Source organism: Amia ocellicauda, chromosome 22 (genome assembly GCF_036373705.1).
Source record: "Amia ocellicauda isolate fAmiCal2 chromosome 22, fAmiCal2.hap1, whole genome shotgun sequence".
Classification (NCBI taxonomy): Eukaryota; Metazoa; Chordata; class Actinopteri; order Amiiformes; family Amiidae; genus Amia; species Amia ocellicauda.
The window spans coordinates 5,658,247-5,673,267 of record NC_089871.1 but is presented as its reverse complement, the minus strand read 5'-3'; the positions used below and the strand labels follow the sequence as shown (position 1 = coordinate 5,673,267).

General features: G+C 42.4%; 1 protein-coding gene across 1 annotated transcript in view; it reads right to left on the bottom strand.

Annotated features, from left to right (window-relative positions):
* atp2a3 (ATPase sarcoplasmic/endoplasmic reticulum Ca2+ transporting 3) overlaps positions 1-15,021 on the bottom strand; it is a 68,008-nt gene that overhangs the window by 12,908 nt on the left and 40,079 nt on the right. The window contains exons 9-11 of the mRNA XM_066696128.1: positions 5,313-5,401; positions 3,236-3,338; positions 771-902 (exon numbers count right to left, since the gene is read on the bottom strand). Coding sequence (XP_066552225.1) covers positions 771-902; positions 3,236-3,338; positions 5,313-5,401 — 324 coding nt within the window. The remainder of the gene's footprint in view (positions 1-770; positions 903-3,235; positions 3,339-5,312; positions 5,402-15,021) is intronic.

The following is a 15,021-nucleotide window of genomic DNA, read 5'->3' as shown; positions in this document are numbered from 1 at the left end:
TGGACTTCAGACAGACTTTCTGACGGTGAGGGGGATTAAGTTGGGAATCAATTGCTGGGTAATACAGTTACCTAGAATTCAGTGCGTTCTTCTCATTGTCAGCTTCAATCTGACTTAAAAAAAACTCAAGACCGAACACTTTGATCAGAAAGTTACAAAACTCCATATATAGCTAAATAATCTGTACTTCTGATGGTGAGAAACAATAAAAACAGGGTCTGCAGGGTGAAATAGAATGTACTTATTCTGGCATGAAGTGATTCAAGAGCTGAGTCCCTTCCAACAAAGTCAGATCATCAACCTTTTCTTTTCTTTTGGCGGTTGAAAGCCCGATGCTGCCGCGAATGTTTAGTTAACCTCCTCATAAACTTGTTCTTGTCTAAATATTATGCTGCACTTCCAAGTACTGGAGTCACCGAAGGGCATTTTCAGCTTGTTAAGAGCGAGAGCGTTTCCGTGCTCACTCGTTTGCGCGGTGGAAACAGAGTAGCAGTAATTAATGCAGATCGGATCGCACTGCTTCTGCAAGTTTAACTCAAAGACCTTATATTCTTGATTTAGAGAGATAAGCTTAAATCTATAGCTGTTTTCTCACCTGCATAATGTAAAGACTACCAAGGCCTAAGAGTTGAGGGACTCTAGTAAAACCACTGTGTCCATCGCTTGCTCAGGGTTTGAAATACACATAACATCACAGTCGAAAGAGGTCCTAGCAATATCCCCTACTCTTCAATCTCGGTCTCTTCTTACACTGTTACCCTGTGTCTTACCGTGTTACAGGCTCCGGCCCGCTCCACCTTGCTCAGGCGACTGACGTCAGTATTGAACACGTTCATCTTCTCCACCAGCGTGGTCAGTGCGGTCTCGGTGGCCTCTCCCACCTTCTCATAGACACCCTTGGACTGCAGGAGACAAAGAGGGCTCATGTCAGACCAAGCTGAGAGAACCAAGCAAGACACCCAGCTGTCCTGTACAAAATGCTCCTTAAAAAAAGAAAGACACACAAACACCACACATCTGGACTGGAATTCCACTTTGGATGCAGCTCTCCAAAATGAATGGATCAAAGGGCTTATATAATGTAAGGCTGAATGGAACAGAATACAAATGCACAACACAAATGTACCACAGCACAGATAGACACTTCATAGGAATTGTATCTTTTCTATTTTACTATCATGGTCTGGTATCACAATCTAACACAGCAGAAACAAAAACAAAACACAAGCATTGAAATTGTATTGTCATGTGGGTCATCTGCATACCCTTTGATGTAGTTTAGTAAAATTATGAAACCAGAGGGCTGCCTGTCAAAGACAATACTCACAGCATGCAGTAGGGGGCACAAGATATATTTTTAGTAGATGGGGAGGGAAAAAAAGAGCAACAACAAAAAGGAGCTAAGAATGATAAAAGTCCATTCCTCTAAATATAGTGCACAAAACATGAGCCCTCCGATAAAGTCAACTGTATCAAACTGCGAGGGAGTCCTGCTTGTATTATGGGCGAACACGAGACACTTTTCAGTTAACAGACTTGAGGAGAGAATCCAGAGGGATTGAAGCACATGTGAACACATTCTGTATTTGTTTATGAGGCGTGTGTGTGTGCGCGTGTGTGTATGTGCGTGTGCACGTGTGTGTATGTGCGTGTGTGTGTGCCGACTCAACATGATACATAATGGAAACCAAACATAAGGGCCAGGCCCACATCTGACTGAGCCAGAAGGAAAACGATGTGCCTGACCCAGATGTTTGCTTTATCCAGCAGAATTACAACACAGGGCTTTCAGTGACTCCACAGCCTTCTCAAACAGGACTCTGGATTATAATTAGTGAGCTGGCAAAACAAACCTAGTCTTCTGAAAGTATTACAAATGTTTTAAATGCGTGTGTGTGTGTGTGTGCATATGTATATGTAAATCGGTTAACCAACTAGTACTTGCATTGCATTATTTTGCATCTAGTTAAATTATAAAAATCTTTATGGGCGTTTGCACTGTGTTCTGAAGACAGTATTTTTATGAGAGTGATATGACTTTGCACATGTTTCATAAGCAGTTGGGGACACTGATCAGAAAGAATTGGCTCAAATTCAAGGCAACTTGCACAGTTATGACAAGGTTACAAGACTTATCTCCGGTTATGAATAAATTACACAATCCTGGAGGTCATGGATTCATACAAAGATGCATTGCGCGTTTCAGGGTGAGCAAAGGCACAAAGTATGTTAATGCCAACATTGCAAAGAATGGTACAAAACCTGCTGTCAACAGGTATAAATAAGAGCACAAATTAGAAAGCAAAAACCAAGTAATCCTTTTCTTGTTAAATGAATGCAGTTGTATAGACACTCAATAAATCACCTCCATCGGGAAGACCAGGTGTAAATAAGTAGTTTAAATTCAAAATGCGTGTGTGGGTGTGCAATGTGTGCAGGGAGAATGTGATTGCCCCTATTCAACAGCTGTGTGCTGTGTATAAACAGTGCCGTGTTTTTCTTAGAGATGCACTGCTTTGCGCAGCAACCTGCACACAGATGTGTCGAGCCGTTATCTGAGCATTTTCACTCTGGCTCATTGGAGGCAGGTACACCTTTCATTCTCTGTCCCTTCTGCTTCAACCTGTGTGCTACAGGATGTACCCCTCCTGAGTGTCGCATTGCAGAGTCTAAACAACTGGCGTAAATTAATAATACTTTGCTTTAACAAATTACTCTGGGTTACAGGGAAGACCAAGATTACCCAGTTACATGCTTAGTTGCAGTATTTGAAGTGTCTATTGCAAAACATTACCAGAAGTGGACATGTGCACAATGTATTTCCGTTGACCAGTGCAGCTTGTAACTTTGTGTCTTTACTGTGCCTTCCAGCTGTGAGAACGCACTACAGTGACACGCCCATGTATAACATCCCAGTGTGTCACGTTATGTACATGTTCTTAACAGTCCAAGGGAGTGACACACTGGGACAATACAGCATAATGGGCCAGTTGACACAGGGCGGCAGCAAATGTCCAAACAAAGGCACACCCAGAGAGAAAACAGGAGGGAGGAGGAATGTGTGCGGCTACCGGAGTTAGCCATGGCTAAATCAGGCTCTGTTGGCTCCTGGGTTTTGGGAGCTTTAGAAGACAAGAGCTGAAAATTTTAAGCCAAGGGATGGGTATTGGGTTTAATTAACCTAATTCACTGACCCTTTGTATGTATGAGAAGGACGAGAGCAGGGGGGACTCACCTCATTGTAATCCAGAGAGGAGTCATTACACAGCGTGCAGATCGTCGCCAGCTCCACCAGGCCGTCGTAATTGCCACACTGCACTGGCATGTCTCCCTTCATCCTGCAAGGAAGAAACGGACAAGAGTCATGAAAGGAGGATGAAACTTAACTCTCAAATCGTACAAGCCAGAGGGAACACGATGCAAGAAAGATGAACAGATTACTTCAGTTGCTACTTTCATCCCCTTCGGCAAGTTTCAAACAATACAGAATAATACAAAATTCAAAAACACTTAAAAGCTGTGGCAATAGAATGTATAATTGAACTCCTACCTATACTTATCAGAGACCCCTGGGAGATTGCACTTAATTACACAAACCCAGAGGATTTCACTGTATGTTTTGAGCAGCTTCGGTCTTTGCCACGGGAACTGGAATTACATCTTAATATCGCTAGAGAGTGGAATTGGATTCCTACACACATACTGGGGCTGAATGACTATGAAGAGGCCTGTCAATCCTGTGAAATCCCCCAGCTAACGCCTGACACAAAGTGGAGCATTCAAACACTAACTCGATATGACTCAAATTTCAATCAAACACCAGAAATCTTGCCTTTGCCTGCCTCTATCAATATTTACCACAGTTGGTGATGGAGTAGCAAGTGGGATTGATTTTGCTTTAATATTAGTCAGAATATATTATTCATATCCTCTTCATATGTTTGTGGTTTTAGATATTACAGTCTTTACAGAGCCAGTGCAGGGTAGGGCCATAAATATGTGCACTTAAATCATCTTGGGGATTGGGATTGTTTGCTTGGTTGCTTTTAAATTATAAACTGTGTCACTAAGTAAATATGCTTTAAAAGAGGGGTTTTATGCTTATATTATGTTAATTGTAACTCATTTCACACATTCTGCAGTGTGTTTTGCCCGAGTAACTCTGCTGCTCACATGGTGTTGTCAATGGGCTTCAGAGCGTTGAGCTTCACATATTTGCTTCCCCTAAGTCACATTGAATTTACAAGCCTTTTTAGAAGCTGGGAAAAGGATTTGACAGTGCAAAAACAAATGGAAAGAGTACGGAAGAATAAAGCAGAACCTGGTTATCTGACATTTCAAACTCCCTCTTTCAGGAAATCTGCACAAACACCATGAGCTCGCCTCTACCCCAGAGGTTTATAACGATTTATAAAACAGAAGCGACTTCGAGATTCAGGAAACAAGAGACGAACTTTAGTCTCAGAATTCTGGGATGGACTTTTATAAAGAAGGTGATCTGTTCATAAGGAGAGATCTGAATCCTGGTTTCCAGAAGACTATAGGGAATAAAATCGAGATTTGGGAAAGAAAATAACTTGAAAGTGCCAAACAAACTTGTAACTGGAAAAACTGGGGATAAATGGATGCAATACACGGGGAGGAGGGGGGGGCTTTCTTACACTGTTATAAAGCCAGTCTTCCACTTTTGTTAGTCCTTGTGCTTCTTTAAAGTTTAGCGAATTGAGTCTGCCATAAATATGTCAGCTGGAACACAGTGTAATGGGAATGTCAAGCTATCTGGCAAGTAGAAGATATATAATCCCCCTCACACAAAAACTCCTCTCTTGAATTGAACCTCAAGGAAGGTCTACCTAGTAAAACTTCTAAAACATGTACATCTATGAGTAAGGTTTTTGGAGGGAAGTAACTGTGTGCGTGTGTGTGTGTGTGTGAGAGAGAGATTGTATATATTTTACAAGTTGATCTTGGGATACTATGGTCCAGCAGCACGAATAACCAAATTAAAGTAAACATTTAACATTATTTCAGCGAGTCTCTGTGAATTAGTTAGCACTGATATGGTCAGGAATATGTTTGTTCTGGTAGGTAGCTGTTCCCTGTCTGTTGTGAGGGTAAAGTTAATTGAATGATATTAGACCTGCTCTTTCTTCATTCCATACACACAGTTCTTTGTCCAGCGTCTGAAATGCTCTAAAAAAGGCCTGACTACCACACTGCATCAGCTGTATGTATGTTTTTCCCTGGACAGTTCCTAATCAAGAAGGGAAGAGCCCTGGCAGGAGATTCCCAGCAGACCGACAGATACTCACACTTGTCCTTCGGGTGCATACGTCGACCCCGTGATGGAGAACTCATGCAGGCTGCAGTGAGAGCCATCAGCTTTGTCCACTACGAACATCTGAGGACAGAAAGACAGGGGAACATTTGAATTCGACCGATTGGGTTTGGTCAACAACGAGCAGCATCTGCACAATGAAGCACTTTCAGTTCAAAACAGCAGCTGGAGAGAGCGTGTTTGCTGGATTAATCGTAATGCCACCTGCTCCCAGGTGTGTTTGGGAGATCGGATGCAGATGGTATCCCTAAATAGGAACACTGATGCGATACCACACAGCAAAATAACACCACAAAAAAAACGTCCTTCGATATATCTGTGTGATCCAATGCATCACAGCCTGGCACGGACAGGGAGACCCAGTGCTGGTGGACAGGAAAAGGGGAAAGGAAATGGAAAAAGTCTGGCTGGCCCAGGGAGTTAGTATGGGTTAGTAACACTTCCTGTGTACTCAAAGCACCATGTCTGCAGGCTCCACCCCCTGAAGGGGTTTCCCACTGAGACAGCCAATCAGAATCCACGTGATGTCATCCAGGCAGATATTTTTTTCCCCCTCACTGTCTCTCCCCACCGCACAGCTGGGAACTTCCCTTTAACTGACCCAGCACAAATCCTCTGCTACAGTTCACCCCGGCCAGCCTTAAAGAGCTAGCACTCAAGCATGGAGAGACACCGTGCTGGTTTAGGTTGCTTCTGTCAAACAACGTGGCTCAAGTCATGAAATCAGAGGCGCCACACAGGACTAGAATCAAAACATCCTAATAAAAGCTTCTTGTAACAACTTGCAAAGGAATAGAAACCACTGTTAGTTACTATTACTCATTTTCATATAGTAGTATGCCGTATAATAATAATAAATATATATTTATTATTTTTGAAACTAGGCTTTGTTTACCCTAAAACATTCCTAGCGGTCAGCTTTGCATTATTAATTTGTTCTGTTTTGGCTTGTTTATATACCTGTGGAAGCAAATCTACTTTACTTAATGAATACGTGTTAAATATACAAGAACACATCGAGTTCATTGAGGGAGTCATAACAACGGCTACAGAATGCAGTTATCAAGCTTTGCAAACGTATAACATATGAAAATTATACACAGCCCTTCCTGGAAGTCAGTCTGGGGTCTCGTGAACTTGGAATATTTTAAACAGGACTCCCCAGCTCCCAGATAAATTTGCATGATAGACCGAAGTACACTCATACATATGCAGATCAGTGATTTCATCTCTTCCATCCAAACCTCTGAAGTTCCTGTACCATTTTCTGTTACAAGTTTATTTTCCTATTTTAAAACCATTGCATGTGTGCCATATTGAATCAATAAATACCTTCACGAGTTGCAGAGTTTCCAGTATTTTCAATTATCTGTGCCTATTGTATATTTAGCTTGTTGTGAACACACATCTATCTTAAATTGCTGGCCTAGTCAGTGACCCCCCAACTGAAGTCATGGGAAAATATTATTGTGAGACTGGCTGCTGTGTACTGCTCAAGTGTGCCCTTAACCCCTTAGCCCAGCTGAAGTGTTATTCAAGGGAAATGTCTGCAGGAATCTGCAGGGATGTTATAATGCAGTGTGTTGTGAAGTTTTCCTTTTAAGGCATCTTCTACCCCTGTGAGCTAATCTTGTATGATCTTCACTTGTGAGGGACTTAATTAGTCACATTGTGAAGCAGTGTGAATGTGGCTATTAGTAATGGCATGGGGACCCTGGCTATTTTATCCGGATTGAAAAACAAATTCATTAAACCACAATAATCGCTTTAGTCTGAATTAACTGTTGAGACTATGAGACTATGGATTCCATTGTACTGGTAATTTCTAAACAACTTTACCATTTCCATTTCCAGTGTGAGGTCAGAAGACATGAAATTATCCCACCTACACCAACACCAACAAACTATGTGCTACGCCCCCATCCTTAATTTCTCCTCATCTCCTCAGTCCTACACACCCTCAGATTCAGTTTAGGTAGATGGATGCGTTTGGGAACAAGTCTGCCAGAATTGTGCAGAAGCACCGGCCCTAATAAGGCAGCAGCAAGACTGGGTGAGCAGATGCACTGGTTCTCTTTATTCATTAGGCTGGCCATCGAGAACCCTTATAGTCATTCGATGTGAACGGACCTCTTGTTATGTTATGTTATTAAGGGTGACACCTCTCCCTGCTTAAAGCCACTGTAACCGCTCTCCACAGTAAATCACCATCCGTCAGGCCAGCTGGACTCACTGACATGTGATTACCTACCAAGGCCTGCATGCCGGCCGCTGCTGTCCAGATCAATACTCCATTTCCAGAATCGACTGCCATCCGCATTACGGAAAGCTCTCCAAAAACTTGGACACTCTTTCGCAAGGCAGGGCTGAATTGGTGGAAAATGCTAAGGAAGCAGAAAACAAAACAGCTGTTGCCGTTCTGGCCAGGCTCGACAGATCTTGGACGATTAAAAGCAGCTGATTAAAAGCTCGCAAAGATGCCCTCAAACCCAACTTTGCCCACAGATGTTTCATTGCAGAGACACTGTGATTTTCAGCCCCAGAAGCTCAGATTGTAGCCAGAGCTGCCCAAGAATAGAAGGCTGTTCAAAGACGATGGGCTTGGCGTGACTTGGCGTCCTTTGAGAAACACGGCGCACTTGAAATTCAGTGGAAAAAAACTAAAAATCTAAACAAAAACCCAACAACACACAGAACGTGTCACCCACACTCGCGCTTTTTGAGTCTAACAAACAAAAGTGTTTACCAAACACCTTGTCAATCAAAGACAGCTATTAAAGGAAATTCAGAGGGCATTTAATGACAGTCTCCTGCCTCTCCTCCCCGCCTCCCCTCCCCCCCGCATTCTCGCACACAAACACAGAGCAAAGCAAAGGATTCGGCTGTAAATGGTCTTGCATCCAATGCTGTATGAAATTCCAGATGTATTTAAAACCACATCCGTTCCAATTGCGAGATAAGCCTCTTAGTATTCTGCTTTAATGGGAATCCAAAGTTATTAGAGCCTTTTCCTCAGCATCACAACCCTTTCACTCCTTCGCTGTTGCACTGCCAAAGAGGTACTTATGATCCTGTGTGATAATGCCTTCGAGACGGAGGCATAAGAGGGATGCAGACATCAGAAAATGAAACTGAGAAAAAGAGAAGAAAACAAACATGTCTGGCTCTGGATTAATACTTCTGTGCGACGTGGGAGTGTGTAAAGACTTTTTCTCTCCTCCCTCCTAGAAAGGCTGTGGTTTCATAAAATATATTGGAAATTGTCGTGGTACAGATTTAATTCAATTCTCCTTCCTGGTGGACTCACACTGTACGTGGACGACTAGCAGGGGTTAAAGCGACGGTGCTGTTCGTCAGCAGGAACGTCTCTACCAAGTCCCTGTTAATACAACCAGATGAATGCCGGATGCATATTCCCTGGTGTGTATAGACTGCCTGTCAGCTTGGAAAAGAACTGGCTTTGCTCTCAGAGTCTGGAGGAGGGAGACTCATCCTTTATTAGATCATCTCGCTGCGTGAAAGAAAAACAAATGCAGCAACAACAATTCAGGATCACTTTAAAGACGTGTGGCACCGTGCCCAAAACACAAAAACATGTTCAAGGTCATCATTTATGAGTGTGGCAAATATAAATGTATATAAGCACACAAGCATTGAAAGTTTACAGATCAATACACTCTAAACCTTCTCTTTGTTTAATTCAAAAGTTGTGTACACTTTTGAGTAGAGAAATATTTAGGAAAACGCATCTGAAGACAGATTTAAAGAACCCTCGCCTTGAATAAGTAACATTTATTTACATACTTACAAGTTATTAACACCTTTGTTTGCTGATAATTATACATGGACTTCATAGACATCCATACACTTGTCATACAAATTAATCAGAGGCAAAACAAGTTCAGGGACGTTACTGCAGTGAGCTACAAGTGGCATGTGAATTCATTTTCTCATTGAAGCCTCTGCAAACTATTCCTGACATTTCAGACGCAGATGGAAATACAAGTCATTTTTAGATGCTGTCGTTCTCATGCTAGAACTTTTCAGAAGCAAATAGAAAACTTGAAAAAGTCTCAAACACTAGGTGGTTCACAAATATGTATTAATAAACTGTGAAAGGAGGGGGCTGCAAAAATGAATCACCACTCGTAGGCAAACTGCTTTGTGAGGAGCCAGATTTGTATAAGCTTTTTTTTTTCTCTCTCTCTCTCTCTCTCTCTCTCCTTCTTCCCAGACTTGGTCTCCCCACCTTTATCAAAGAGATGTTTTACTCCGTGGCCATGGCAACGAGGCCTTGCTCTGTTTTGAGCTGGTGCTCCAAACCTCCTCGCTTTGTCTGTGAGTAATGTTATGGCATTGAAACAGGAACCTCAGGCTCCGAGGCCTGGGCAGTTGTAATTGGATTACAATATATTTTCCACCAGCCATAATAATGTTATCCTTAACAGTGCACAGTGCAGAGGAAGTGAGCACACAAGCCAAGCGCTGCACTATAAATAGGGTGGCTAATGTTCCTTTAAAGACACAACATAAAGCTGAAGGTTTAGTGCGATCTCTGCCAAAGGCCGGGGGTGGCGGCCAAGTTGGAAAACTCAAGTGCAAACTTGTCGACGTTTACCTTATAAGGGTGGGGATGAGAGACGAGATCAAAAATGTGAGAAGAGAAAAGCCAAGCTGGACCACAGCCAGTTTTATTTCTACAGAGCTCAGACTTCATTCGCTGTATTCTGACCCGTTTGTGCTTCTCTACTTAAAAGGTAACGTTGGTTGAATCCATGTCATGGGGAGCACCATCTGTAACCTCTTTACAAGTGTTGTCAATGAACAGCACAGCAGGGAGAACATAAATCCGCAACATACAATCAAACCATAACTGTCAAGACTTTTAATTTCGGTTTGACACAATACCTTGCGAGAAGCTGGGAATTTAGAAGCACTTACTATGACTTCTAAAAGAACTCGCCCACATTGACTCCGCTTCATTATAATATCAATCGCTCTTCTCCTTCTACAACGTGCCTTTGCTTGGTGATCTTAATATAGAGTTGCTTGCTTTTCTTTATATATTGTCATCAGCCATTATCAATGGGATGAAGCCCTCCCCAAGATGTTTCATCTTGCTTCGATCCAAGGCTTCTCTTTTCCAGGTCACATTTGCAAAGTGTATGATTTCATCTTCCCATCTTTTATGTGGTCTTCTAGGTCTTTTTTCATCTCTTGGGATCCATCCGAAAGCTTCCTTTGTCCATCTTTGATCTGTTCTTCTTGCAGTGTGTCCGGCCCATTGACATTTTAACATTTTCAGTCTTTCCATGATGTCACGTTTTGATTTGTTCCAAGAAGCCCGGGCCATAAGCATGTTTGTGTGTCCGAGTGACGTGTCTCACAGACAGCAGGGATAGCACACAGGAATGATTACCCATCATGTGATGCTGCCCTGTTTCTCAAAGTAAACATGAGTAAATCAAGTAAACAAAATCAACTTATTCTGTGTTCTTTTGTCAAGGCAGTATGAATGGAAATGTTATCAAGGGAAATGCTACGTGGTATGAATTTTGAGAAGATGACAAAAACAAATACAACTCAAAAGAGCTAATAAAAATGTTGTTTGACTTTTATCCAACTATATATAGCCTTAAAAAATAAAAATAATAAAAGAAAGCGTGTCCAAATTAATCAATCATTCAGAACAAATGTGTAACACGGGACGGTTTCAGTAAAGCAGCTTCTCAGAAATGTCCCGTTATGACCCCAGCAGAGATCAGTCTCCACTCCGGATTAAAAGCACAGTCCTTCCTTGTTCTTGACGGGCAGCGATCTGATCAAAGCTTCATTAATTCTGCGGTAGAACTGCTTTCCAGAGCGTTCCCAGACACTGGGCTATTTTTTCATTTTCAGAAGGGGGAAAAAACATTTTCTGTCTGTTGTGTTTTGTTTGTTAGTCTCCATGAAAGAAAGAAAAAAGAAAAATACAGCACAGCAACACTCTGCCAGAAAGAAAGGAAAATCTACTATCAGGGGGATATGGGCTTGGCGCAGCGGACCATGGGTATTGTAAATACACAGAGTAAATATTTACCAGAGTGTGGCCCTGGCAGTCTGTAAAAGATCCCAGTATTAGGGTTGTGAGATTAAACAGGGTCCACCAAGGGAACTCCCTGCAGTTAAACATTTATAAACCGTGGCTTTTCCTACACCATTAGGCTACCTAATGCTTTTTTTCATAGGCCAGTGATGGTGACATATCAGTCCAGTCCAATCCACTTGATGATAATTTACAAACGTCTAATTGTGTAGAGGTTTCAGTTACTTAAGTACAATTTAAAAAAGGTTTATCATATACAAAAGTCTATATAAAAGCTCAGTAGAAGGAAAGCAGCGAGAGAATCAATATGGCATGTAGATCAATAAAACAAGTTTCCAATCCTGATCTGCAGACAAGGTTAAACCAATCAGCACTCATATGGGGGTGGGAGTCTAATTATATTCTCCTGTACCTGCAGGTGGAAGTATCTGGCAAACCCTTTGTAAGTATTCTGTTATAACCTCTTTAAATGCATCCAGAAAAATTAAGCTTAAAAGTTATTCTTAGACTAAAACAGTGACTGGGGACTGCAGCAGCAGTACCGCATGCATTTATAATCCAAGCAGTCTAACCACCTCAGCCGAGTGTGCCGTTCCCTGTATTTTTAATTCAGCTGTGTTTGTGGCTCTTTTTCACAGAGAGTTTGTCTGCCCGAGAGCCCGCATGCATTATTAACGCCAGCAGTGTCACTGTGCATCACTGTACAGACGCTGAAGGAGAAAGTCCTCGGCACTCAGACTCGCCTCGGCTCACCGAACCCTTTTAGATTCCCTGGATCATGACCGCAAGTGAAACCCTCTGCCAGTCAGAGGAGCCGCACGGGGTGACCTTGCACACACCGCAGCCTCCAGTCCCAGCGCTTATCAGATACACAGTGGTGCCACAGCGCTGGCACACTTCCTACTTTTGTTATGCGTCTATCCCTGTTGACCAGCGCTTTTGATCTCTCTCCGGCACGACTCCAACCAAGCGCATGAGAGGGAATCCCCATTAGAGAAGGAAAAAAAAAAAAGTAATGCCGAGATTTTTCTGTGATTTTCCTGTAGCGCCATCACATGCGCAGTCCTCCATATATAATGCAAGAGAACAGCTGGGCATTTGAAAGTTAGCCGAAATGCACAGAAACAGAGCTTCACAAAACCTCAGCCATCTCTCGGCCCCCCTCAAGGCGAAGGGAGACAATTATAAGTGGACAGCAGTCTGCACTGGACTGGACTGGGCTGAAAGAGGTTATGAGAAGACAGCACCCTACAAAAGCAGTGTGAGGCGCTTTGAGCAGTAAGCGCCAATGTAAACAAGATTTTTTTTTCTCGTTCTGACTGCCATTATTTCCTCCCGTGAAAGGACACGGAATGGAGAGCTGTGGGTGGTGAGAGGAGTGGTGTGAGTGTTGTCTCTTGACAGAGTGGAAATTGGGAATCAAACGTGTGCACATACACACACGAACCCACACACACACAATCCGACGCCAGCATTTCTCGGCCCGGTGAGTGTGAACGCAGCCCAGCGGCCGGGTTTATTGGGCTTGTCGTTGAATGTGGTGCTTTGACATTTAAAAAGCCGCCCGCCTTTGGAAGCACATTACTTCAGTAATTACTACACTTTGTGTATACAGGAGATGTGCCCACAGACTCTGCAGAGGAAAACAAGTGCTCTTTCCTTTTTTTGGAAAGTCTGAAACCGAATAAAGACGGCAAAATGTAAAGGAACTACCAAACTCCAGAACAATGGCTACAAACTGAAGAACAGTAGTTCTCTCCCATCCCTTGAACAACCTGGATCCTGTCTCTGTACTCAAACAATCAATTATTAAATACCTCTTTAAAAATATTATAAGCATCTCCTTGTAAATATGGGTTAAAAGCCACGAATAACTGTTTTTAATTCCTATGAATCAGTACCATCTAAAGGAACGTGTTCACTGTTCACACAGAGTCGTCAGCTTTTCAGGGCTTAAGAACATAAAGTTTACAAACGAGAGGAGGCCATTCCCCCCATCATGCTCCTTTGGTGTACATTAATAACCGAGTGATCCAAGGATCCTATCCAGTCTGATTTTAAAATGTTCCCCCATTTTCAGCTTCTACCGCAGGAGTTTGTTCAGATTGTGACGCCTCTCTGTGTGAAGAAGTGTCTCCCGTTTTCTGTCTCAAATGTCTTGAAGCCCAATTTCCATTTGTGTCCCCGGGTCCGTGTGTCCCTGCTGATCTGGAAAAGCTCCTCTGGGTTGATGTGGTCCATGACTTTCATGATTTTGAAGACTTGAATCAAGTCCCCACGTAGTCTCCTCTTTTCCAGGGTGAAAAGGTTCAGGTCCTCAGTCTCTCAGTAGGACTTTCCCTTCAGACCTGGAATAAGTCTGGTTGCTCTCCTCTGAACGGCCTCTAGAGCAGCGATATCTTTCTTGAAGTGTGGAGCCCAGAACTGTCCACAGTATCCAGATGAGCTCTAACTAGTGCATTGTACAGTCTGAACATCACTGCCCTTGTTCTCAATTCTACACTTTTGACAATATACCCTAGCATTCAGTTTGCCTTTTTTATTGCTTCCCCACATTGTGTGGATGGAGAAAGTGAGGAGTCCACATAGACTCCTAGGTCTTTCTCATGCGATACTTCATCTAGTTCTATTCCTCCCATAGTGTAATTATAGTGGACATTTTTGTTACATGCATGCAATACCTTGCACTTGTCCACATTGAATGTCATCTGCCAGGTGTTGGCCCACAACTGAATATTATCTAAGTCCCTTTGAATAGCCTGTGCTGCTGAGATTGTATCTTCTGAGCCACCTATTTTAGTATCATCTGTAAATTTGACAAGTTTGCTAACTATCCCAGAGTCCAGATCATTAATATAGATTAGAAACAGCAAAGGCCCTAGTTCTGATCCCTGTGGAACTCCACTAACAACCTCACTCCAGTTAGAAGCGACTCCTCTAATCGACACCCTCTGTTTCCTAGACATCAACCAGTTCATAATCCATCTACTTACATTACCCTGAATGCCTACAGCTTCCAATTTGAGGATCAGTCTTTGGTGTGGAACCTTATCAAAAGCTTTCTGAAAATGTAAGTATATCATATCATATCATATGCTTTTACATGATCTACAGCTGCAGTTGCATGTTCAAAAAAGTTATAGATTAGGAAGACATGATCTGCCTCGTCTAAACCCATGTTGACTATCTCCAAGAATATGGTTTTCATTAAGATGCTCCTCTATTTTCTGTCAAATAATTTTTTCCAACATTTCCACAAGTGATGAAGGTGAGACTGATTGGTGATTTCCTGGCTCAGGTTTGTCCCCTTTCTTGTGGATTGGTGTGACATTTGCTGTCTTCCAGTCAGTTGGCACATCCCCTGTTCTATGTGTCATTTGGAATATTTGAGTTAGAGGCCTATAAATAATAAATAATAATTTCCCTCATTTAATAATCCCTAATTTCCCTCATTTAATAATCAATGACTGAAAGACCCTAGAACAAACAAAGATAGCTCCAGCCCTGAGCTATTCATAAACAGAATCAAAGGACATGCAAATGAGGGCTTTCACATTTGCATTTATCCACAGTAGTGTTGACTGACACCAGGACAGTC